At 46.3% G+C, this 23,435-nt stretch overlaps 1 protein-coding gene across 1 annotated transcript in view; it reads left to right on the forward strand.

The window, feature by feature from the left end:
* The window catches only part of LOC8037786 (VPS35 endosomal protein-sorting factor-like), a 92,305-nt gene that overhangs the window by 43,345 nt on the left and 25,525 nt on the right, over window positions 1-23,435 (forward strand). The window contains exons 15-20 of the mRNA XM_029993274.4: window positions 2,056-2,109; window positions 8,887-9,116; window positions 10,328-10,408; window positions 10,475-10,637; window positions 17,105-17,182; window positions 19,813-19,927. Of these exons, the coding sequence (XP_029849134.1) occupies window positions 2,056-2,109; window positions 8,887-9,116; window positions 10,328-10,408; window positions 10,475-10,637; window positions 17,105-17,182; window positions 19,813-19,927 (721 nt within the window). The remainder of the gene's footprint in view (window positions 1-2,055; window positions 2,110-8,886; window positions 9,117-10,327; window positions 10,409-10,474; window positions 10,638-17,104; window positions 17,183-19,812; window positions 19,928-23,435) is intronic.

Below are 23,435 nucleotides of genomic sequence, written 5' to 3' on the forward strand. Positions count from 1 at the left end.
CGCATAGAAAAATAGTTTGGAGAATCAGAAGGTACCTTGGTCAGCGTAGTACCAATGCCCCAGCATCTCCTTAACCCTGGTGCCCTCAGAAGTAAAATAAAAAAATGCGTTAAGACTTCTTCTTTCGAGGTGGGGTGGGGGGGGACAATATTTCTCAAGAAATGTAACGAAATACATTTCATCCTTATTGTATCGCGATACAAAAAAACGTTCAAATGTATTTTGATACAGGAATACAGATACTGGTGAAAAAACTGTATCGCGATACAGAAATACAGATGCGAAATGTATCTCTGAAATACTATCGCAATAAATTTGTATCGCGATACTGTCCGACCCTGTTTATTCGCTGCGGCTGGACTAACCATTCTAAGCAGGGCAGCGATCTGAGTCTTTTCATCACAACTTTTCTGTCGCCGAGCTATCGGCACGCTCGTTCGATAGATCAGCTCGTTTTCAGGCAAGACGCACGAACAAACCTTTTCCTCAATGCTCACTGATGTCTCGGCTTTCAAATCGAAGTATCTTTATTCGCTGGGCTAAGCATTATAATAGGGACAGAGCGGTGTGAATGTCTCCTCATCTCGACAACTTTTCTGTTACTGTGCTATCGGCGCGCTACCGTTTGACAGAAGAATTTCTTTTTCAGGCGAGATGCACAAACAAACCTTTTTCGGAATGCTAATTGCTGTCTTGGCTTTCATATCAAATCGTTTTTACCTGCTGGATTAAGCCCTAATCAACTGAAAAGGGGCAACGGTCCGGCTGCGCCTTTCGTCTTGACGGTCTCAAGAGCAGCGCAGCCATCTTGTTTGTTTACGTGACGTCACGGAGCGCAAAGAAGTCACTCGTGCTCCGAGAAATTCTTGGTGCACGAAGAGCGCGCTCGAGTGTCAGTCTCCAATGACACTCCTGTCCGTTTAGTGAAAGGAGCACCAAACTCTCGTGCTCTGGAGCACGGACTTAATGCGCCCACTCAGGAGTGTCACGCTAAGCATGGTCGCTTGCATCCTTATTTTCTGTTGTTGCACGTCACCAACATGGTGTGGCTTTGAGAGCACGTCAAATGGCATCTTCACCAAAGCCTGCGCCTGTGCCACCTCCGGGATCGGCTATACAGTTCACGACACGGAAGACCGCCTCCCCAAATGCCGACCATGGAATTGACACAATGATCTAGAGGGAAAGGTCCCATTCATTCGGGCCGCTTCAGAACGTCACGACATATTTACGACATCTGTGATCAAGATGGATGGTCCCGACGCTCCCATGTGGCTGGCAGCAGCTTAATGAACAGAAAGAAGCAACAAGACGTCGCCTGTAAGGTCACTTTACTGAGGTCACATAACCTAAAATAGGATGATCAGACGTCCCGTTTTGGCCGGGAGGGGTGCCTGTCTATTCGCGACTCCTGTGAACTATAGGGGGCGCGCTGGTCAGGCAGAATAGCGGACGAAAGGAGGTCGTTTTCGTTGTTCAGCACGCAGACCACTATAAATTTATTGCACTGTAGCGTAAAATCGGTGTTGCATACTAAAGCATAGCGATTTTTCGACAATAGAAACCTTCTTCTAGTCAGTGCGTAGGAATGACAGGGCGGAAGCATACAAATAATTAGTGGAAGTGATGTTTGTTTCTATGCTGCCTACAAAAACCAGGCAGCGATAGCACACGACAGTGGAAACGACATCCCCTCCCTAGCTTCTCGGCGTTGCCGGTACGCAGCGTCGATTTCGGCGGAGTCGCTAATACAGGACACTTCAGAAATCGTGAGGCAACACAACTCCTACATAAGTCATGCGGCAGTCTGTTTACGTCCGGTTTATTTTTGCCGGGGTAAAAGTTCTTTCCGTGAAAGTTTGCTCCACCCTGTGTGCATGCTCGTGCAATGAAAAGCTTAATTTAATTGCTGGCATTGTGGCGGCTATGCCGAGGCTACAATCGCACACACGCAGTACTAGCAGGCTTTCTGGATCATGGAGGAGAGGCACAGAATGCAACCTGTAAAATACAACGAAGTGTGCAGTTGTAAAACCTTTGTCCCTTTCTTCGCAGGACTACATGAGCTGTGCCGAGGTCTGGATAGAGTACCCCTGCAAACACTTCACGGTGAGTTTTGCCAAGTGCTGTAGAGCAAAACTATTGTTAAAAATCAGTTAGTTCTAGTTTTAATACAAACTGTAACCATAAGTTGGAGTAGCATGTACCATATAATTGCATGCTGTTATAAAAACCGCACCATGCAAATATAAAGAAAAAAAATAATTAAATTATTTATGTATTAGTCTGCCCTCCCCTCCATTTTTTCGGGGTGTGCCGACCACTTTTTCAGTGTGCCTTGTGCTCCACTTCGTGTCTCTATGACTGATCTCTGACGATTTGCTAGATTGTGTTTCCCTGCTCCGAGTATGCGGCCATTGCAAGTTCAAAATCGGCAATCTTGCCATATCACATAGTTGGCCGCTTGCAGTGTGGTGGAGGCTGCACGGCTACATTCTGAAGGGCACGTTTTCTGCTCGGTTGTCATTGTCCCTTGAAGATGGTTTCTGAAACCTTCTGTGAACAGTCATATTTGCCTTTGAGGACCCGTGGAATTTCTATGAAAGTGCAGCATCAGAGGAAGGCAGCGCAGCTCGCTTCAAAAACTTGTGCGGTATGGTTAGAATGTAAAGAGACGCTGCAGCCTTTCGTGCCCTTGAAATGTTTATGTATGGGTCAAGAATTGAAGCTGTGGATTTGTTAACCCTTCAGGAACCTTCCGTGAGTGTAAAGCTCATCAAATTTGATCCTGGCGTCATGTTTTCTTGAAAGCACCGTAACCAATTGTACCTCTGGACTCAGTTGAAGGTAAGAGTAATGGTCCATTCACACATGGGTGTTTTCTTACATTATGTTATAAACTTATGATACAACCACAAGTTACCGGGACATCCGTGCTTCGTACGTTGCAAGCAAAGCTACTCTTTTGACTTGGTTGCCATGGTTTATACGAAGCTATATGTCTCAGTGGGTTGGAGCTTATTCTCACTACTAGTGTAAACGGAGCAGTATGGGGAGCTCTGGCGTTGGCGTCGATGTGAACGTTTTCAGCTTAACATATTTTCTGAAAGAGGAGTACATGACATTGAGCCTAGGGTAGCAAAATAAATTTCCCCAAAGCTTTCAGAGCGCAGCTCTTGGGCACCTGTTTCCGGCTTGAGCGGTGTCGCCGTCGGCGTAATTGCACGTTGCATTATGGGAAGTTTCCGTAATGACGTCACGAGGGTCACGAGTGACGTCACCCTCGTGACGTCATTACGGCGCCTAAATTTAGCAGGAATATTTCCCCGCTAAATTTGGTGAGGAAATCTTTCCACTAAATTTAGCGGGGAAATTTTGTTGACAAATGTAGTGGAAAAAATTCCTTGCTAAATTTAGCAGAAAAAGTGTTCCTCTAAATCTGGCAGAAAAAATTCCTCACCAAATTTAGTGGAACAATTTCTCCGCTAAATTTGGTGAAAAAATTTTCCCACTGAATTTAGCTGGAAAATATGAAGCCGAAACTAACTCGGAACTTTAGTGGTTTGCCATTTTGTCGTCAGAAAGTCGTTAGAGCATCAGAAGTAGTCAGAAAGCCATCGCGATTGTCCATGGTAGACAATGGACTATGATTCAACAAGCTTGTCTGAGTCAAACAATGACTGGCAAATTGACTAAATCTTGGACCACTCGCCGTTCGCATTCGATCCCCTGCCAATGTCTCCAGAGGAACCACCAGTGGCGGCTGCATTCGCGATTTTGCAACATATGCACCAAGATGTCACTTCAGAAGCGGAGTAATATTAGAGGCTTTGTTTGCTACCACAGTGCGAACTGTTTCCTAGCACGACGCGAACGTTGGGATCAAGCGTTCATGTCGGACTGCTCAAACCCACTTCCGTCGCAGAGACTTCTCGACCAGAAACTAATGAGATGTCATTCTGTCGTATGTATCGGTAGTGTTATTGTACCCCACGGCACAGCGCCGATTCCCCCACCCTCCATTGCATGCCACAAATAGCCTAAACCGGACACAATCCGTAAAACCATAGACGCTCACTGTCGCTTCAACGCGCAACACTGTAGAGAAGGGAGCACCTGCTCTCGGATACATTTGCCGTCGCAATGATCCCAGCACCGCCGCTGCTCGTTGTTGCCAGTAGAGCACTAGCCAGTGATTTGGAGGCGTGCGCGTAAACTTGAAAATTAATTCTCTCGCAAGAAAATGCATATTTCGACTTTGGGGTGGATATTTAGTGTGTGGTGAAAATTTATAAAAATCGATGACCGTGAATATTTTACCAGAGCTCCCCTTTAAGAGCTTCCTTTCATCCCATGTTTGTCTTGCTTCCTGTGCGTTGCATTATCTTACCCCTGCCTTGGCAGCCAATTGGCGGCTGGCAGTGTGTTCAAATTATAAATAAGTGTCGAAAATTTTTAACCATTAAAGTTTGAGTACCTTCAGCTGCCTGCAAATGCTACAACTCTTGTACACAGTCAAGTAAAGTAATAGCGCTCGATAGACACCCTTCCGTGCCTTGCAGTTGCAAACTTCCTCCAAAGGAATAACGGATGCGGTGTCTATGCTTGGTCGGTATCAAAGAGTTTGATGGTACACAGCACGTCAGCATCACTTTGCAGCACGGACACCGGGCTCTTTGATCTAGCCACTTACTGTAAAACCCTCAATGTTTCTGAGCTCTTATTTTTCGTGATATTCACGAATTTAAAATTTTGCAGAATTTGAGGGCACACAGAAATTTCTATCCTTAGGAGTTTCAAGGCAGGCATCTGGAATTCGTGAAATTTAGGGGCCGAGATTATGTCCTGTGTGACCGATTTGCGAAAAATGGGTCTGCGAAAATAAAGGTTCATAGTATATGTTTTCAAAACAAGCTGTGGTGCCTTTCTCTGGTAGCACATGGCAGCTTGACCGTGAGATGGCAAAACAGGCTGCTATGCGTGGCAGCTTGTTCTGGCTCCAGGATGAAGCTGTTAGTGCCACTCAATTTTACTTTGTTTTATGTGACACTATGGCGCACCGTGCATTCACGAGGGCGTCCATCAAACCATTCTGCCAATCCTTGGCCGCCAGGCAGCTGCGTAGCTGCCTCGCCTCAGACATGATCACATGGTCGTGTCGCCGCGGGGTCGATCGGGATCTCGAATTCGGCTCCCGACGTGCCGCTTTCTCTCCTAGCCACTGGAGGGCGCTGCAGGCGCCCCCGTGGCAGGTGAGGAGAAACCTCCTCGCCCATCGATAGATATACTCGGTGGGGCAGGGGGCGAGAGGCCTCTAAGAACTCCGGACGCGACCGAGACGCAGGCACTGGCAGGCAAGTGGGTGGCGACCGGATCTAGGATATCGCGGGACGCGAGGCCTAAGGGCCTTCTTTGTGTTTAGCTTTAGGCTTAACGTGCATTTGTAAATAATTGTGTAATGTAGCTTGTATTTGTAGTTTAAATTGAGTGTTTTGTAGAGTTGTTTTATTGTACGAATAAACGGGGAGCGGAATCCCGCTCCCGTGAAAGAACCAGGCTGGACTCGGTTTGTTGACGGACCACGGGGGAAATGGCGAATCGGCGGCGGTACGCGATTTCCTACAACACATGACATATCGAGGGAAAATCTAATGCACTCTCTATTTTGGATCAGAACAAGAAATTGTTTCAGACAGATTGCAGAAGACAAAAGACTGCTTTAAGCTCCTTGAAAAATGAACTGGAAAAAATAACCGAGAATATTTTACCATCCTCCTTAGCAATGGGCAGTATTTACTGGATGCCATAAATTTAGAGGGACTGTCCGGTCAAATTTTGTGTTTGAGGAAACAATTAAGTATCATTGTTATTGCTTCGAAACACATTGTCCATGCAATACCTGAATTTTATATGCCTTTCTGTGTGAGTAGTTGATTTTTAAACTGCTCCAATCGCATCCCAGCGAAAACGGTGCTTTCGTTAGAAACAATGAAGCTCTGACGTCACATAACGCAAAGCGATCATTTCTGTCTCGTCGTTTGCCTGCCAGTGAATGCCGCAGCATGCTTCATCTTTGTTGCTGTGTTCGACTTATTTCATGGATGGGTGAGATATTTGTTGCCCGGTTGGGTGCCCCAACCACCGGGCAGAACCTGCGAGCCAAGACGTGACGTTCTGCACTTTTCTGCGAGACGTGCAGCGAAAAGCAAAATGGATAGTCGTCGTGCATAGGGGGCACAGTGTTCCCGTCACGATGGAGATCCCACTTATGCAGCCATCATCTCACAGAAGAGAGCTACGAGCTGAGCTCTAGGCGGACAGACGGCTCGTAGGCTGAGGCGTGATCTGTGCCAACAATATTCAGCTATGTCCACCCACTCCTTGCCCAAACCGGATCAGTGGGTTTGATTATGCGGCGAAACCGAATCCGACAGCTAAGCCATCTTGAAATGATGCCAAAAGTTATATTTAGCACGCGTGCAGCCCAATTCTGTTTGGCCCACATGTGAAAATGAAGCGTGACTATGATTCACCGAGCTTGTCCGAGTCAAGTGACGATTTAGAAACGTTGCAGACATTTTGAACGATTCGTCGTTTGCCTTCGACCAGCGGGCATTGCCTTCAAGGGAACGACCCGCAGTCGCATCACCGATCCAGTGGATCTGTCGATATATGGACACAGATGCCGCTTCAGTGGAAAATCTGCATCCTTCTCTTTGCAAGTGCTCCTTGTCCAATCGGTGGCCGTCGTAGTTGTGTATGCGCAAAACGGCCTGCGTTTGCTCGTAGCAAACGGCCGTTTTCAAGTGATATACTGCTAAAAGGCGCAACTTTTTTGCACACTCTTGTCAACTACATTACAAGAAACATATTTCAAAAATTCACAGGGTCTCTTATGTTAGGTTCAAGAAGACTTGAAGGCAAAAGCCCAAGCGCCAATCTCGGTTATAGCAAACCTCTGAAAACAGTGCCCTCTCTGACGATAAACTTTTGGCGCCGTTAATCTCGAGGCATGTCGCACGCCTGCTCTTCACCACTGCTCGAACGAGAGTGTCCTCCTCTCCCACTGGATTTGTGCCGTACGCACGCCTCCGCCGATTCTGGTACAAGTAACACCATCTCATGGTCCAGCGGCAAACTGCGGGTTTTGGTACCCTTCATGTTGCCGACATGTTTTCGTAGTTTTCGCGTCGTCGACATGTTTTCGCTTAAGGACTTTGAAGGTCGACTGAATGATGAGAAATATAAGGCTTTGCCTTAGTAAAGTGCAGCCTAGGAGACTATATAATTAAATACAAAATACGAGACATCCGTCGACCAACGTTATTTCAACCATCTGACGATCCTTAGCGTTATGTGACGTAACGCAGCATCTACAGATGTCAGTCTTTGACACTGGTGAAATTCGGGGTGCAGTTTCGTACACACGCCCATGAAAGGTTTAATTATTCTTGGGACATTATATATAAAAATGGAAATGGTGTTTGTCTATATGTAGGCTCCCTCGACGTAATGAGCGCGAAAACTTAGGTACTTAAGGGGGGACACTACCTGGGCGTGTCCACTTTTGAACCACTCACTCAATCGGCGTAAAATTTGCGGTGCTTGTAGCCATATAGAAGTAGGGCATGCAAAGGTTCAGCTCTGTGAACCAATTTTATGAGGTTCTATACCCCCCAAGCGAAGTAAAGCATAGCTTTGCATGGAATCTGCTCAATGAATCTATCGTTCAGGAATGGTGTTGATCACCACATATTTTTCTGGTAGAATGCATACTGAAATCCTTGTTGCCGGTTACTATGAAAAGAAGTTTCAGAAAATATGCATTTTTCAAGTAAAAATTTTTTTATTAAAATACTATTTATTTTTTTCTTTACATTTGCCAAGTTTTGTAATTTACAATTTTTCATAATAAAGGAACATCAAAATGTGAAATTTAAGTTAATAGTAACCGGCTCGATAAAAATTTGGCATATAATCCGGAAATATTAAGTCTCTCGGTAGTTTCTTACTGAAACAATAGTTTTATTAAGGTGGGATTTGCTGCCAAAAAGTGAAGCTGAGATAAATGCACTTGAAGTTTCAAGATGACGTTTTTTGAAAATTTTTTTTTGCATCTTAAATGTCAAATTCTTTCTAGCAGTGTAGGTGATGTCTTTTTCAAACTTCTTCTGATATACTGACATTGCTTTCAGCTATGTTCACTTTTGGGTGACGAGTGCTCTGCAGTGCAGCACGTCTCACCAACATATAAAGAATAATTATTTTTGACATTTTTTGTCAGCGCAGATTGACAAGACTTTGTGAGAGTGTTCCTTGTTATCCATACATGCCAAAACTCTGCAGGTCTGAATATGCATTGTTTGGAAAAAAGGTGCAATTCAAGGTAGTGTCCCCCTTAAGCTGTCAATCGGACAGTCCTTTTCAAGGCTTTGTTCGCAGTGCAGGTACCCCTTCATCTGACAAGAAGGGTAAACCTAAGGTTGTGGAAACTCACCATGAGCATGTGCTCAGCAGCAACGAACTCTGCTACAGTTGGCTATGAATACCGCATGTGTATGTCAGCATAAGTCGAAAATTGTTTCTACGTGAGGCACATACTTCAGCTTCTCGATCCTCGACAAAGTAGCTGTATTGGTGGCTCCGAGGCAAAGTACCAGCCTACAGATCCCCAGGTGGCGGGTTCTAATCCCAGCCGAGGTGCCCGCAATCTAAAGGAAGCTTATTGTGGAGGAGGTGCTATGTAAACAAGATTTTGATACCAGTCTAAAAGGTCTTTGGGAAGTCGAAATTAATCCTGGGGCATTCCTGATGCTCTTCGTTTCTTTGGGAAGTGAAACCCCAAATGTGACTTTTCCCTGACAAGGTGCCCCTATGCCGTTTCAGAAGCGCGAGATCAACACATTCCTCGGAGCGATCATCAAGCAGATGGTTCCGGACCGTGCCTTTGAGAACCACTACACCCAGCTGGGAGCTGTCGTGGACCGGATCCTGGTGCATGTCCACGACTTCGCAGTCCTCTTCTCCATCGACCACTTCCTCCCGTTCCTTGACCTTCTCCAGAAGGAGTCCGTCAAGGTGGACGTCTGCAAGAACATCATGGATGCCTTCCTCAAGTGTGTGCCCTCCTCTTGTTCCTCATTAATCTGACAGGGTCTGTTGAGGGGCCATCATGTGGATTCGATCTTCAGGACTTCGTCCTTGTTCTGACCTCCAGAATAGGGAGGTCATGTTGCCTCGTGCTGATGCTTTCCCCACGTAAGCGAGCAGTTCTTTATAATTGTCCCTCATTGAGCTGTGACGAAGTTCATTGGGATGCCATCATGTGGATCTGATTTTTAGGACTGTTTTTTGACCTTGTCCTTGTTTTGACCTCCAGGACTGGACAAGGTCATCTGGCCTCGTTCTGATGCCTTCCTCGAATGGGGGAGCATTCCTTTTTCATTGCTCCTCATTTATCTGTGGCAGGGTTTAATGAGATGCCATCATGTGAACCTAACCCTCGGGACCCTGTCTTGTGACCTTGTCCTCGTTCTGACCTCCAGGACAGCACATGGTCATGTGGTCTGGTTCTCATGCCTTTCTCAAGTTAGAAGGCAGTTTCTCCTCATCGTCTTTCTCTGATCTGACAGTGGTTGTTGGGATATAATTATGTGCACTTGATGTTCAGGATCCTGTTCTTGTTCTGAGCTCCAAGACAGGACAAGGCCTTGTGGCCTGGTCCTGACCTTCAGGATCTTTTTCTGGAAATTTGAGCAATATCAGGGTCCTGTGTCCTTGAAGAATTGTAGTCTCCTAATAGTATGAGCCTGCGTCTACAAAGGCTTTGGTTTCTTAAGGTGCTTCTTATTATTTAAGTTGTAATCTGATGTGTGTTATTGAGACACCATAGGCCAGATTCACTAAGAGCTTCTTAGGTTGTGACAACTTAGCCAAGAAGTTTGTAAGTTATGCACATCATAAGAAGTGGAGAAATCGGTATTCATGATCGCAGCGTTCTTAATTGAGAGGAGAAAAATGACGTTCTAGTTTGGGAAATACAGAACTTACGGTGTCCCGCAAGCTTCCGATCCCCACGAGAGAAAGACTCTTGGAATGGCAAGAGCGTCTTCGGCAATACGAATAACCAATTGGAGAGCTGGGTATGGCTTGGAGCATGTTTATTTTCCGGGCATTACACGAGGGAACGTCGTTACATAAAGCAAGAAACACATCCACTTTCTATTTTGGGTGGAACGGTACGCCAAACCCACCGGTCGAAAAAGTGTTTCGGTCACCCTAGAACCGACTACTCTGCATTAATGCCAGCTGCCAAAATCTCTCGCAGGTACCAGAAGGAGGTGACCCACGATCCGGTCATCGTGAACGCGCTCATGTACATCTGCAAGACCATGCACAACTCGGTCAAGTGAGTGATCCCCGGACCAGACGGGGAGGGTCGTGACAACTGTTCTTCGGTCCTTCCGCCCACCAGTGCCCTGACCCTGGAGGACGAGAGGCGTCAGATTGCCGCGCTCATCTGCGGCTTCCTGCAGCACATCAGCTTTGGGCGGGACTTCGAGCAGCAGCTGTCGTTCTACGTCGACTCGCGTGCCGCCTTCAGCTCGCTCGATCCCGTACTGGTGGAGCTGGTCCAGGTCGGTGGTGCGGGGGGAAGCTGCCTCGAAAACATCTTATGTGTTCTATACGGATAAAGACGGAAGGAGAGGAGGAGAGGAGAGCGTGCGGAAATGTTGGTGTGTTGGGCTCTGGTTGGAACGAATAGTGGGTAAATCCGGAGCTAGCTGCGTTTGTTTCCACTCAATGTTCGAATCTGTTTGAATGTGTTCCCAAGTCGCCAACCGTTTTTTCGGACTCCGATAATTCGGACTTGCTCGATATTTCGGACCTAAAGGCGGAACCGTGACTTACCCCATAGAAATAGTGTATATTCACGACCAATGTTTCAAACAGCTTGAAGTCCGAAAGTTCGATTATTCGGACAAAATCGTCGCAAGCGATCAGCGGAAAACACCATCGAGAAGCGGCCATTTTGAATTTTATGTTGGCTGCAAATGGATTGGCTTGGTTTGGCAGCGCTACTTGAGCACTCCTGAGTCCTACCGCTAGGTGACGCTATGCTAGCCCTTTTTTTCCCATTTAGCTGCACGTCATCATCATCATCATGTTATCATTTTGCTTTGGTTTTCGTTCCTTCGCGTCGCCAGTCGCCATTTTGTGCTCGTGGATTTGAGCCTCTGATCTCGTTCGGAAAACGCTGGTTTGGACGTCATGGCCCCATCTGTTTTTCTGCCGCCGCGATCTGTAGTTACGAAGCGCAGAAAGTACTCGACCATAACGCTAGAAAAGAAGGCAGCGATTCTCAAGCTAACAGAAAGTTGCCGAACGGAAACGGAGGCGTAACCTAAAACAAGGCACGCAGGCGTAACCTGAAACAAGGCACTATTTCCGGCTTTTTTTAGCCCACTTGGAAGTAATAAAGGCAAGTTTTTCAATCTGCTCATTTTTCGGACTGCTCTATTATTCTCACTTTTTTTCGGTCCCAGCGAAGTCCGAATAATCGGTCGGTGACAGTAGAGACAAACACTCCAAGTCTACCCGCTATTCATTCGATCCAGAGCTCGGCATTCCAACGTCCTTGCATGCTCTCGTCTTTTCCTGTGGCTCGGTCTCTACCCGTATAGCAGGGAGTGTGGAATTTGCGTACTGAATAGGGTACGCGACTAAACAGGCCAACAGAATCTGGTGCTTTCTCAAAAGTAATTTCAAGACTGTAATAAAAATAAAATCTGTCACTATTGTTTGCATGTACTCTATCAATTCTAGACTATGCCTATATTGTGTGGAACCCTCTCATAAACGAATTGAGAAGGTAGAAGTAGTGTGGAACCGGAGTGCTAGGATTGTTTTGAATACTTGTCATCGGCATCAAAGTGAATGAAGAGTGAAAGACTCACTAAATTGGCCACTTCTAGCTGCCCGGCAAAAAAACTCCGGGCTAAGTTTTTTCAGATGCTTCTTCACAACTAAACAATACAGTCAAACCCACTTATAATCATCCCACATGTAAAACGACCTATCGGTTATAACGACCAGCTTTCAGATAATATAGGAATTCAAGACCCTACCCATTAAAATTGGTCCAGATAAAATGACCGTTTTTCAAAGCCTCATACTGTTACAACAAACACTCAAAATCTGCTTTCGGAAAAAAAAAAAAAAAAAATAAAAAGAGTGACATCTCGGGCGTGGTGCTCCGGGGGACGTTCAAGGTCATTTCCATGGCCGCGCGGCATACTTCCCCAGGGAGGAAATGAAACTTAAAAGCAAAATCGCCCTCCCGAGTCTCGTAGTCCACTGATTGTGTGTGCGCGAGAAGGCGAAGAGGAGGAGAAGGAGGGAAGTCGACACCACTGATCTCTACTATAAGGGGCTGGATGGCGCTTAGCTGCACTCCGAGCCTGGCGCAAGTGAAGCCATCGGAAGTTTGATGCTTGTCTTGGAAGTCGGGCGTCTGCTGGGCTTCCTAGTGCATTCAGTCGATATTTTGGACCATGCTTTTTTGCGTCTTGGATCGGGTTATAATAGTCCCATTCTGGATTGAATCCCGAGAATGAGGCATTGGAACTTGGGACATATTCACACTCGATCAACTAGAATCTCAAATGTTTACATTAAATGGTTTCCCATGATACTTCTCCGGTCTGCATGCGCTCTTACTGTGCAACAAGCAGGCTCTCTTGAGGGAACAAGCGAAAATCCAACGCCCTCGTCGCTTTTCGAACCAACACTTGGAAGGGTTACAAAGCCTGCCAAGCGCTCACTTCCGGGACAAGCCGCTTACTTCCGGTGGCTTCATACCTGTTTGCTCAATGCGCCGTCCAGCCTCCTCTAGTGGAGATCAGTGGTTGACACTCACGCCGTGCTGCGTTCCTTCGTTGTCTGCTTGCATACTCAAAACTCTATGCTCAGAGGTGGCTATCCCCATCGCCAACGTGACCTTTTGTTCACGTTCGCCATTTGTATCCGTATCGTGCACATTCTCTCGCGTGTACGGACTCGTGTCTGTCATTTTAAAATGGGGAAAAAAAATCTACTAGGAGGCTTTATTTGAACGAAAGGGCATCACGCTGGCGGAAAAAGATAACAGTGAAACAGTACTGCGTGGCCTCGCAATCCCAAGCATACCCGACGGGCTCGCAAAGTGTTTGAAAGACGACCCTGCCAGAGGCGATGGCCGCGTGCTCGTACATGCGCAAGAAGCACAGCACTTAAAACGCTTTAGACCAAAGCAAGAGTTTTACCTTTGTGGACAGCGGAGAACCATTGTCGGACTAGTGCACGGCATTTATTTTTGTGTTTGCGTGGGGCTCATAAAATCTGTTTTGTGAGGTATGTGGTCAATCTTCATTATTTTACTTGCACAGTAGAATCGGCAGCAATTTACTTTTTGATTATCGGAAAGCTAAATCTGCCTGCGCGTTAGAATTGGGGCCGCATTAGAATCGTGCAAGCAGTTCCTTTAAAGAGGCCGTGCAATGACTTTTTTACTAATTTTTAATTTGCACCGAACCTGAGCGCACTGAACGTAATAACTTAATGAAACTTTTCTTTTCTCGAATTTCGCTTTATTTTAGAAGTTATAGGCAAGTTAAAAATACAAAAGCAAGCAAAAAATAACTTCCTCCATGACATCCTTGGTTGCTTGAGTGGCCATGAACTAGACGAGGGGTAGTGAGCTCAGCGAGCGCTCACGGTTGCCGCACTCCGTGTCGACGGCTCGAGAGGGCGCCACTAAAGCATGTTCTGGCTAGGCTGTATGAAGTTGGCAGCCAGGGCGGCTCGCATTGCATTTGCTGCGCGATTAAACACTAGTTCGGCATGACACTTTATTGGCCACAAACGACAGCAAACACGGGGTAAAGATCAGTTCAGAATGGGAGCCACTTCGCACTGCCATACTACAAAACGGGCGAACCGCCAGACAAAGCCGCTCGCCGAAGGCCTTCGGAACGCTCGATGCCGGTCGAATCCTCCAGTCCCTACAACCGCAGCATCGCCGCGTACGTCCGGGCCTTTCCGTGTCGGCGCCTGATCCCACTATTCCTTTCTAGTGTACGCCACCTTTTCCACCGCTTGGTGGCGGGTATGTCGACGGGTCATTTCTTGTTTCCGTACTTTATAAACTGCATTTGTTTCTTTTCCGATCTAAAATACTGAACAAAAGCTACTTTTATAAATAAGCGAAACGGTTCGCACCACTTATATTTTGTATTTCGACTAAAATGAAGCTTTTAGCGGCTCTGACCAGTAGAAAGGCCAGGACCAAAGACGTCGTATATCGCGCGCTTTCTGAACCGCGGGTCGCCTCCGTTGGTGGAAGAGGTTTCCGCGTCGTCTGGTTAAAATATGACGCACTGATATTTAGTTACTCTCTCTGTGCCCGCTGGCTTGCCCGAACTGCAAAAAGTGTGGAAACCGCAAAAAAGGTAGGCGCTTAAATATGATTGCAGGGCCCCTTTAAATAAAGAGCTGGCAGAGTGAAACTACCAATACCAGCTTCATTATCCTTATTTATAATGTGTTTTAAAAGTAATTTCGGATATAACGAACTACTGATAAAACTACCACTTTTCGCGGAACTATCGCATTCGTTATAAATGGGTTTGACTGTATTTGAGAATTAAAACTGCCTGAGGATGTTGCACTATTTCTCCCAAGTGCATCCCATTGTCTCGCATCATTTTTTGTCCATACCGCGCGAGATTGGAGCGTGCTGCCATCCTCATTTCTTTCGTGCGTCATATTCCCCACATTTATTGTTTAGCTTTAAATATGTAACCCTCTCGCTTTTATAATGCCCTAAAGTGCAACCACTGATGTTTTGGTGTACCCCTTCTGGATCGGTGGAAGTGATAGGGGACCCCATCCTTGGAAAGGGGGGGTTATTGGACGGTTAACGATGACAAAAAAGGTAGATTAAGATAACGGAATGTGTAAAAACACTCTTAAATGGAGAATAATCTACTTTACTCCCGCGGCGCATCTGGTTTGGTCTATTTAGCTTTGTGAAACAACCGGCATCAATAATAAAAAACCTAGTATGCGTATTGTTTAGCTGGACCGATAGTCGAGGGACCTGCGGACCCCGATTTGAGAACCGCCGCCTTAAACATTGGTTTCACATATTTGCTTTTTGCTTGTGACTGGGTGCTTTCAACCTCTCGCTATCTTTTACGACGAGAGAACGCACCGGGACGCCGGCCCCACCTACCAGGTGGCCCTGGAAATGCATTTCTCCAAAGCAAAGGTCCGAGAAATGGTCATTTATAACATCGTCCAAAGTTTTTAAAAGCACTAGCGAAAGAATGACGTGCAAAAAAGTCGGAAGACACCTAAGCACTTCTTCTGAGTTGTGAATGCGAAAGCATGAATGCCCAATGGAACGCCGCGGAGTGATCCGCGGAGTTTTGTGATGCGAGTACCATAATATCCCGTTAAAGCGCCCTCCCCCGAGATATCGCCCCTCCCGTTTTTCTGGCTAAATATCTGTACCATAAAAATGCCGAAACATCACCGCTGTCCGATTCCCATTGGACGTCAAGCAACGTCCGACGGGAATCGCGCACCAACGGCGCAAATGGCGGTACCAGTGTGTCCGAGAAGCGAGTTCATAGCGGGTTCCCGCATTTTTGTCTGCGATCTGTGCGTGATATCGGCTCGCGCAACACGCTAGTTGTTCCCGCGTATATAGTGCATCGAGAAATGCGAATCTGCTGCGTTCGCGATTTGCGGTATCCGTTCCCAAATTCGTAGCGGATTCCGATGTTTTTGTCCGTGATCTGCGCGCGCAATATCGATTTTTAGTTGTAAGTAAGACGCGCGAGTTGTTCTTGCGTGTATATTGGTGTCATTGTGATCACCATTAGCTCAGTTCTGGAGGGCGGGTCAATGTCACTTTTTCAGAGCAGTCTCTATAGCAGTTTCCCAACTGAGTGGTTTAGTAACGTTGGTTAGCACCGATATGCCCGAGCACGACCTAGTCCCCGAGTTTTGCGGGCTGCTGCGTTGTGCTTCTGTGACTGGACTCGAGCAAATGGCAACGCAACGAGCTCAGTACGACGCCCGCTTTAAAAGAGGTGAAATTCTGATGGCTGAGGAAATCGGAAACTCTGCCACAGCTTGACGGCTAGATGTGACAGGATCGACTATCCATGGGTGGAGGCTCCAGCGTGAATTGCTCTTCAAGTGTGAGCCCGGCCGAAAAGGCTTCCGAGGACCTCGTTGTGGCCGTCACCGATGGCGAAAGCGACGAGTAAACCCATTTTATTTCTAGAAACTGCAGGTGTTGGCCACTATGTGCAACAATTAGAGGTACCTTTTTCCCCTCACTTTACTCGCGTTACATTCTTGTTCTTTTTTTCTTTCTTTTTGGCACTGTGAAAAGTCACCCCTCGCGTTACAATTGTGGTCGCATTACATTCGAGTAAATGCGGTCATTTTCTAGAGTTCCTTTGTTCGCATGTTGGCTGTCCTGAAACAATGGGGTGTCCAGACGAGCAAAAGCCCCTGCGACGATGTGGACGCTAGAGGCGGGGCCATGTTCGTTGTCGGCGAGACGAGCAGAAGCCTCCAAGCACGTGCTAACCTGTCCGTTTTGACTGGCGCAGAGCCCGTATTGGCATGAGGTTGTGGCGGTTAGTTTTATCGGTGCGCTGGTGGCACGGACACGCAGCGTCATTTGGCGGCGGTCGTTGAAACTGACGCGCGCAGCGGCCATTGGGAGCCTCGTCGCCACGCACCAGCCAATGGAACCTTTGGGATCAGGGAAACTAGGTGCCATTTTCGCGCTTCAAACTGATGACGTCGGCTCGCTCCATGGGACAGTTAATGCTTTCGCATTAAAAGAGGAAATTTAGGAAAATCGCGAGTGTTCTATGGCTACCCGACAGATGGTTTCTCATCGTAAGAGATCGCAAGATATTGTTAATGTACTCAGTCGGTGAGCAGTTGTGAGTGTGTGAACGAGCCTTTACGGGCAGAGTGGGATTGAGTGTAAATAAATAAATACCTTCTTGGGGGCGACACCCCCATTTCTGTGCAGGACGTGAACGTGCTGGCAATGAGGACGCGGCAGGTGGTGAAGGGCCATCACACTCGGAAGACGGCCGCGTTCGTGAAGGTACGTGGTTGACGCCTTCCTTCCGCACAGCCGCTGATGCGTACAAGCTCGCTTCTCAAACGGGCCTGTTTTCGCCGGATTTGTCGATCCTCGGTAACTTCTCTTTATTTGCATAGTTGCAGTGACTCGCAGATATGGCACGTGGCATTGCTGTTTTGGGCTAGCATCATATTAAAGGGATTACGGAACATTGTCCTTTTTACTTTTGGCCGACCAGTGCTCGGTGCGAAAGCTTCAGGTTTGTCGAGCACTTGCGAATAATTGATGTAATTAGTTGTCAAAATTAATCGGTGGGATGTTTTACCCTGTACAACTGTGTCATGTATGTCACTTTTTTAAATGTGTCGAAAATATTGTCTTAAAAGCCTGCTACACGTTGCAACTTAACAATGAACTTCTTTTTGCCTAAATAGAAAGAAAAAATGTGTTAAACTTTTTTTTGTTTTAGTTTCTTTCTTTTTTTTATTAATCCTTTGTTTATTTATGTTATGGTGGTGGTATTTTTCATTGTGCAATTATTTAGTTTATTTTTTTGTTAACATCCACATATTGTTTTATATGTAGCAATTTCCTCTTTTGTATAGCCCTCGTGGGCTGACAATATAAAATTAATTAATTAATTAGACTTGCATTTTCTTTCCTCTTCAACTACCCTTTTTTTTTATCAAAAACAAATTGCATTTTTTGTTAAAAGCGGCGAAAGAACTATCTCTTGGCAAGGGATCATTTACCGAGTGTGGCTTGCCAGATGTGGAATACAATGGGGATGTAAGCCTGTGAAACAGAAACCCAACAGCATGCTATAGCCAACATCTGCTTTGGATCTAAACGCATCACATTAGGGTACTGGTCCTGGTGACATGCTGGCTAGGTTGTAAAAGAAAAGAATGGTCCCCACCACAGGCTTCCTTTTCGCGATTCCCTTGAAGGCTGTTCTGGGGCATTTGAATGGTCCTTCTAAGGGGGAGATCCGGTGGCTTTTTGAGCTGAGCAAACTGCCGCAAAATCTCGTAAGGGCATCCTCCCCGAGAGATTGCCCATCTTGTTTTTCTGGGTAAATATCCGTAACATAAAAATTCAGAAACATCCCTGAACCTCCCTCCCCCCCCCCCCCCCCCATCCCCGGGAATTGGGGGGACATCACATGATGTCTGACAGGAATCCCATCAGCCGCGCAATCTGCGATACCGGTACGTGTGACAAGCGAGTTCGCAGTGGGTTCCCATTATTTTTTCTGCGATGTACACACGCAATATCAGTTCCTGTGACACGCCAGTTCGTAGTGAGTGTCCGTGTCTTGTCTCCGCGATCTGCATGTGCGACGTGGATTCCCTTGGCACGCAAGTTTGTAGCAGGTTTCCATGTGTCTATCGCACCGTGAAAGATGAATCTGCTGCATCCGCATTCTACGGTATCCTTTCCCTTGACAGAGTTTGCAGCAGATTCCCGCATGTTTATTGCAATGTGAAACGCGAATGTGTTGCATCTGCGATCTGCAGTATGAGTTTCCGCATCACATGGTCTCTAGCGGGTGCCCCTGTGTTTATCATCAATTTTTATAAAGTTTCGCTGTGTCATCCCCAAAAATAGGCTACCTCATTTTTTTCACCACTTATCTTCATTTTGTGTGGGTGGCCTTAAGAGACTTCATGGTAAACACACTTATGAAATGTCCAGGCTTTTTTTTTTTCTTTTGACATGCTGTTTATTATTTTTTAAACTTAAAATAGCTACATGGAGGAAATGGCAGATGAAGGTTATACCAAAAACAGCATTCAAATGTTCCCGCACCCTCCAGTGGGATGACCTCACATGTTGTATAACTTGCAAGTCGAGCACGCAGTCCACAAAACCCAATATTTTGCATGTTTTTTCTCATTGTGCTAGCGTGAGCTTTCCCAGCGTTCATTTCACATAGTCAGACTTCTTGTGACCCGTCAAGGACAAGCGGCTCTGACTTTGTTTGACGTCACCTTTTCAGTGTTGCCACCTCTCAGCTTCTCGGACCAAAGTTAAAATTCCACAACTTTGCAAAAAAAAAATTTATGTGTAGTTTGGGTGAGTGATTATCACAATTTCAGTAATCACCGATTATTGCAACGTTGCCGGAGTTGCCCTTTCACGCAGAACGCCTTTCTCTCACGAAAGCTCAGTCGCCGCAGTGCCAAAAGTGTTTGGCAACTTCACATAATCGCTATAGGTTACGCGATCGCTAAGGTGTCACGTGATATACCAGAGTTACATGTTCAGGGTGCATGACTTCACGTGCCATGGCAGTCGCACATGCGTGTCCCATGGCTCCGCGTGACATTGCGATTTAATGTGAAAAATTAGCAACCTAACTCGATTCTTCGCGTAAGGTTGAGAGAGGCAAAGTGCATTGTGTGTAAGTCTAAAAGCCCCTAAAAGTGTAGGAGCCATGGCAATACACGTCGAAGAGGTCTAAAATGTCAGAGACCAAAAAAGTCAACAACATAATTTTCACCTCAAGATATGCGAAGAGTGGAGTCGGAACATACGACCAAGGGCATGCGTTAGCCGTACGGTAAAGGTGCGCACCGATATTCTGGACAGTTGCGGAGAGGTGACGTGGTCGCTGCGGCTCATGGTGTCCCTGCTGTCTGTCTCAGGCCTGTGCAGCGTACTGCTTCATCACCATTCCGTCCCTGAACAGCGTGCTGGGGCGTCTGGAGCTGTACCTGCTGTCGGGGCAGGTGGCGCTTCTTAACCAGTGCCTCTCTCAGGGTGAGTGGCACTCCCTGGAGACACCCTGACTTGGGACTGACTTTTGCTTAGGGTTGTGCATTCTTCAGTCATACTATTTGCGACTAGAGTTGCTCATGGTATGCACCTTAAAGGGACACTGCAAAGAAAAAAAAGTTTTTTTTTTAAATAACCTAATTGGGACAAGCATGTCAAAAAAAAATTTTCCGCGAGAAAAAACATTTTTTACAGCAATATTTATTGCGTGAGACTCATTTTAGTTTGCGGCTATTTCGTCCGTTTAAAATCGTGCGCTACGAAGTTGTGATTATGTGACGTCAATCCCAAAAGGCTCTCATTGGCTAAGAGTTTGATTGACAGCTTAGATCTTGGTTGTTAAACCTTTGTTATATGTTGCAATTTCCTTTTGAGCGGCATATTTTTACGTTTAAAGAATAACCCATGTGATGAGAGTTATTATTCTTTACAAAAGGTTTACAAGACGGGCACTTCCGTTTGGATTCACACAAACAAAAGCTTCGCCATTCTTTCATGGCCGCCGAAGTCTCTGCTCCCGCCTGTCTCGCCTACCTCGACTAATCGTTTCGCCGAAGTGATCAGTGTTTCGTCGTTTCGTGCTGACCCAGGTGCTTGAGTGAGACTTCTTGAAGTGAAGTAGTGTGTGTTTAGCAGCTGTCGCAGGTGTTAGTGATAGGAGGCGACGCGGGGTTTTGGCTTTCATAGCGCGGTTCTTTCGTTTTCCTCTTTGCTTGCTTAGCATGCTTTTTTTTTTGTTTGTTTGTTTGCGCGTGCAAATGCTGACTTTTCGGAGATGTCAGATGCGTGATCCCGACAGTGAGCCTTCCAGCAGCCATGTCGCCCCGAAAGGAATGCTATTTGGCTGGAGGCAATCGGGCGTTCGCGTAGCGACCAACGTGTCTAGTTACGTTCTCGTCATATTGCTCTGGAGGCCGTCGAGATTCGCCCCGTGTGCACCTAACGACCGCGACTAGACAGAAAATAAAAAAGCACTATGTCCACTACGTAAAAATGGTCTCAGTTCATGCATCTGTAGGCAGGTACGAAATCGTGCCCAAATTTATTCACACTGCATGATACAACACGTCGCTGTGCAAACGCAGTCCAACACGAAGCATAAAAACGGCAGATTTAGGACAACAATTCGGAGTCCATTGTTCAATTAAAACGACGTAATTTTGTTGAAAACGCCCGCAGCTTTTTACTCACGGTATGCGTCAGGAATCTTCCACATTTTGAAACAGAACGAGGCAGATTTACTTTTAAAAACGCTCCCAGCGTCCTCCCGGACCAGTTTGGCTGGATCAGCTGACGACAATGGGACTTAACTGGTTGAACGTCAACCCCACAACAACCAATTTGCGCTCCGTGTTAGCACCGCATTACACACACCACGAACGTTTCAGCTCTGTCGCATCGCCGTGTTGCACCAAACAGAACGAGATCGCCGAAACCAACACAGCGCTGTCGTGAACCTTGGCAGAGCCGTGCATACTTAAGGTTAAGCTTCCTCAACAAGCGAATGTATTGAACTTGTTCAATAAACGGAATTGCGCACTCGTGGATTCTGTGACTCCCTTCGCTTTCAAAGCGCGCACGACGATTACGAACGATACTTTCCGTCTTCCGGGAACATCACAGGGGCACTTCTCCGGTCACGTCTTCGCTACATGTGCTCGCAAACCGTGTCAAACCAAAACAATACCGCGGCCTGGCCAGCCTGGCGTAGTTGCCAGATCTTGCCGGAAGTCGAGACCACAGTTTGTGGTAATCGCAAACCACGTGATCGAGGGCCTTGTGTTAATAAAAATACATTTTAGAACTAAAGTCATTACATATTACTCACACAATATAAATTATATTGATAACCTAATAATTCAAAAAGAGCGAAAGTTCCTTAAACAATTATTTAAACTCGTAAAAGCGCCCTCTCACCATGGATGGGGTAACTAACCACATTTTATGCTTTGTTTTTATTGTTTTGCTTCTCAAGATGGCGGCCCCCATGGCATTTTGTGTACCCGGTTCTCCGTCCGCTTGCGTTGCGCTTTCGCTTTATTGTGACGTGCGCTCCACTGGACGACAATCACAGGTAATTTATTCACACAAGAGTTATTTCAAGCAGGCAAATGTTTATTTTCGCTCTACATAGTACAATTTATAAGAAAATGTTACAAACAGCACATGCAATGATGCGGTTGCTGACGGGTATTATCGAACATACACGGTAGTACAAACAGTTTGAATGTTAGCCTTCAAGCTATGTGCATAAACAATGATAAACCTAAGATCAACAAACATAGTCTAAACACGTAGAAGTCGCGGTAAAGGTATTTCAAAACAGCTATTCATAAACCATGCAAAAAAAAACAAAAAAAAAATGCACAGACGCGACAGTTTTACATAACGAGTGCGATTACAAACCAGTTGCTTTAACGGTAACTACAGGCTAATTTGGTAAAAATAAAGCTGTGCTTGGAGGTGCATTTGACCTGCCTGTCCTTTCCCCCCCAAGATGAATGTTCAACACACCTGGGGGCTATGTTCGACGACAAATGTTTTGTTTCTCCTAAAAAGAAACGGAAGTGATGGAAGTGAAGATATTGCGTCTGATTGGTTAGAGGCTCAAATGATGAAAGTTCCTGCTTTCGTCATTTGAGCCTCTAACTAATCAGACGCAATATCGTCACTTCCATCACTTCCCTTTCTTCTTAGGAGAAACAAGACATTTGTCGAACATTGCCTCCCTGGTCACTTTTCTATGAGATCTGTCTAGCCAGTCACTTTTTTCAGCACAATGTTTAGCTGTTAGGTTCGATGACAGCGCGCCTTTACAACTCCCCGTCTCCTGATCTGCCTAACGGGGCAACTGGCCCTTCGACAAAAATATCACCTATCATCGACAAACCGTAAGCACCTAGAATGCCACTTCCTGACTGCAGCATCACCATTGAACATTGTCGTCCATGGAAGCAACCTCCTGGCTCAGCATTCTTCACTCATTTCCCTCGCCAACCTCACCTAATCTCTTTATTGCCGATCACTGGTGGAGCACACCCGCCGGCAATATGAAAGTGAACACCTTACCTGGCTTCTTGCCCGTTTTACGGCTCTCTAAAGCTATATTAACTCTCAACGTCTCAAATAGTATGTGGCTTGGGGTCTAAGCTTTGCGTTCTAGCCCTCTTCTGGAACAGAGCTTGTTCCAAAACTTGCAGGAGCGTCAAAAACAAGAAGAGGGCTGTTCACCTTCATATCGCTCACGGGTGTATCTTCAAACTCCGGCTCACGTCCCACCTGCCCCTGCTGTTTCCTGTCTGTCGACAATGTCGCCACTCTCTAATGCGATATTTATGATTTGTAATTCCACCAGAAATGTGAAGATGTATCCCTCGCTTTGTATAGACGCCTCTCCTCATTATCAACCGAGTGGCTCTGTGTGGTGTGCCAGCTCCCACCCCTGGCCGATGACCTCTCTCTATCCCCTAAGCAGCACGGAGCCCCTGTGTAC

The sequence above is a fragment of the Ixodes scapularis genome, unplaced genomic scaffold, assembly GCF_016920785.2.
Source record: "Ixodes scapularis isolate PalLabHiFi unplaced genomic scaffold, ASM1692078v2 PGA_scaffold6__148_contigs__length_123643588, whole genome shotgun sequence".
In the NCBI taxonomy this organism is placed as follows: domain Eukaryota; kingdom Metazoa; phylum Arthropoda; class Arachnida; order Ixodida; family Ixodidae; genus Ixodes; species Ixodes scapularis.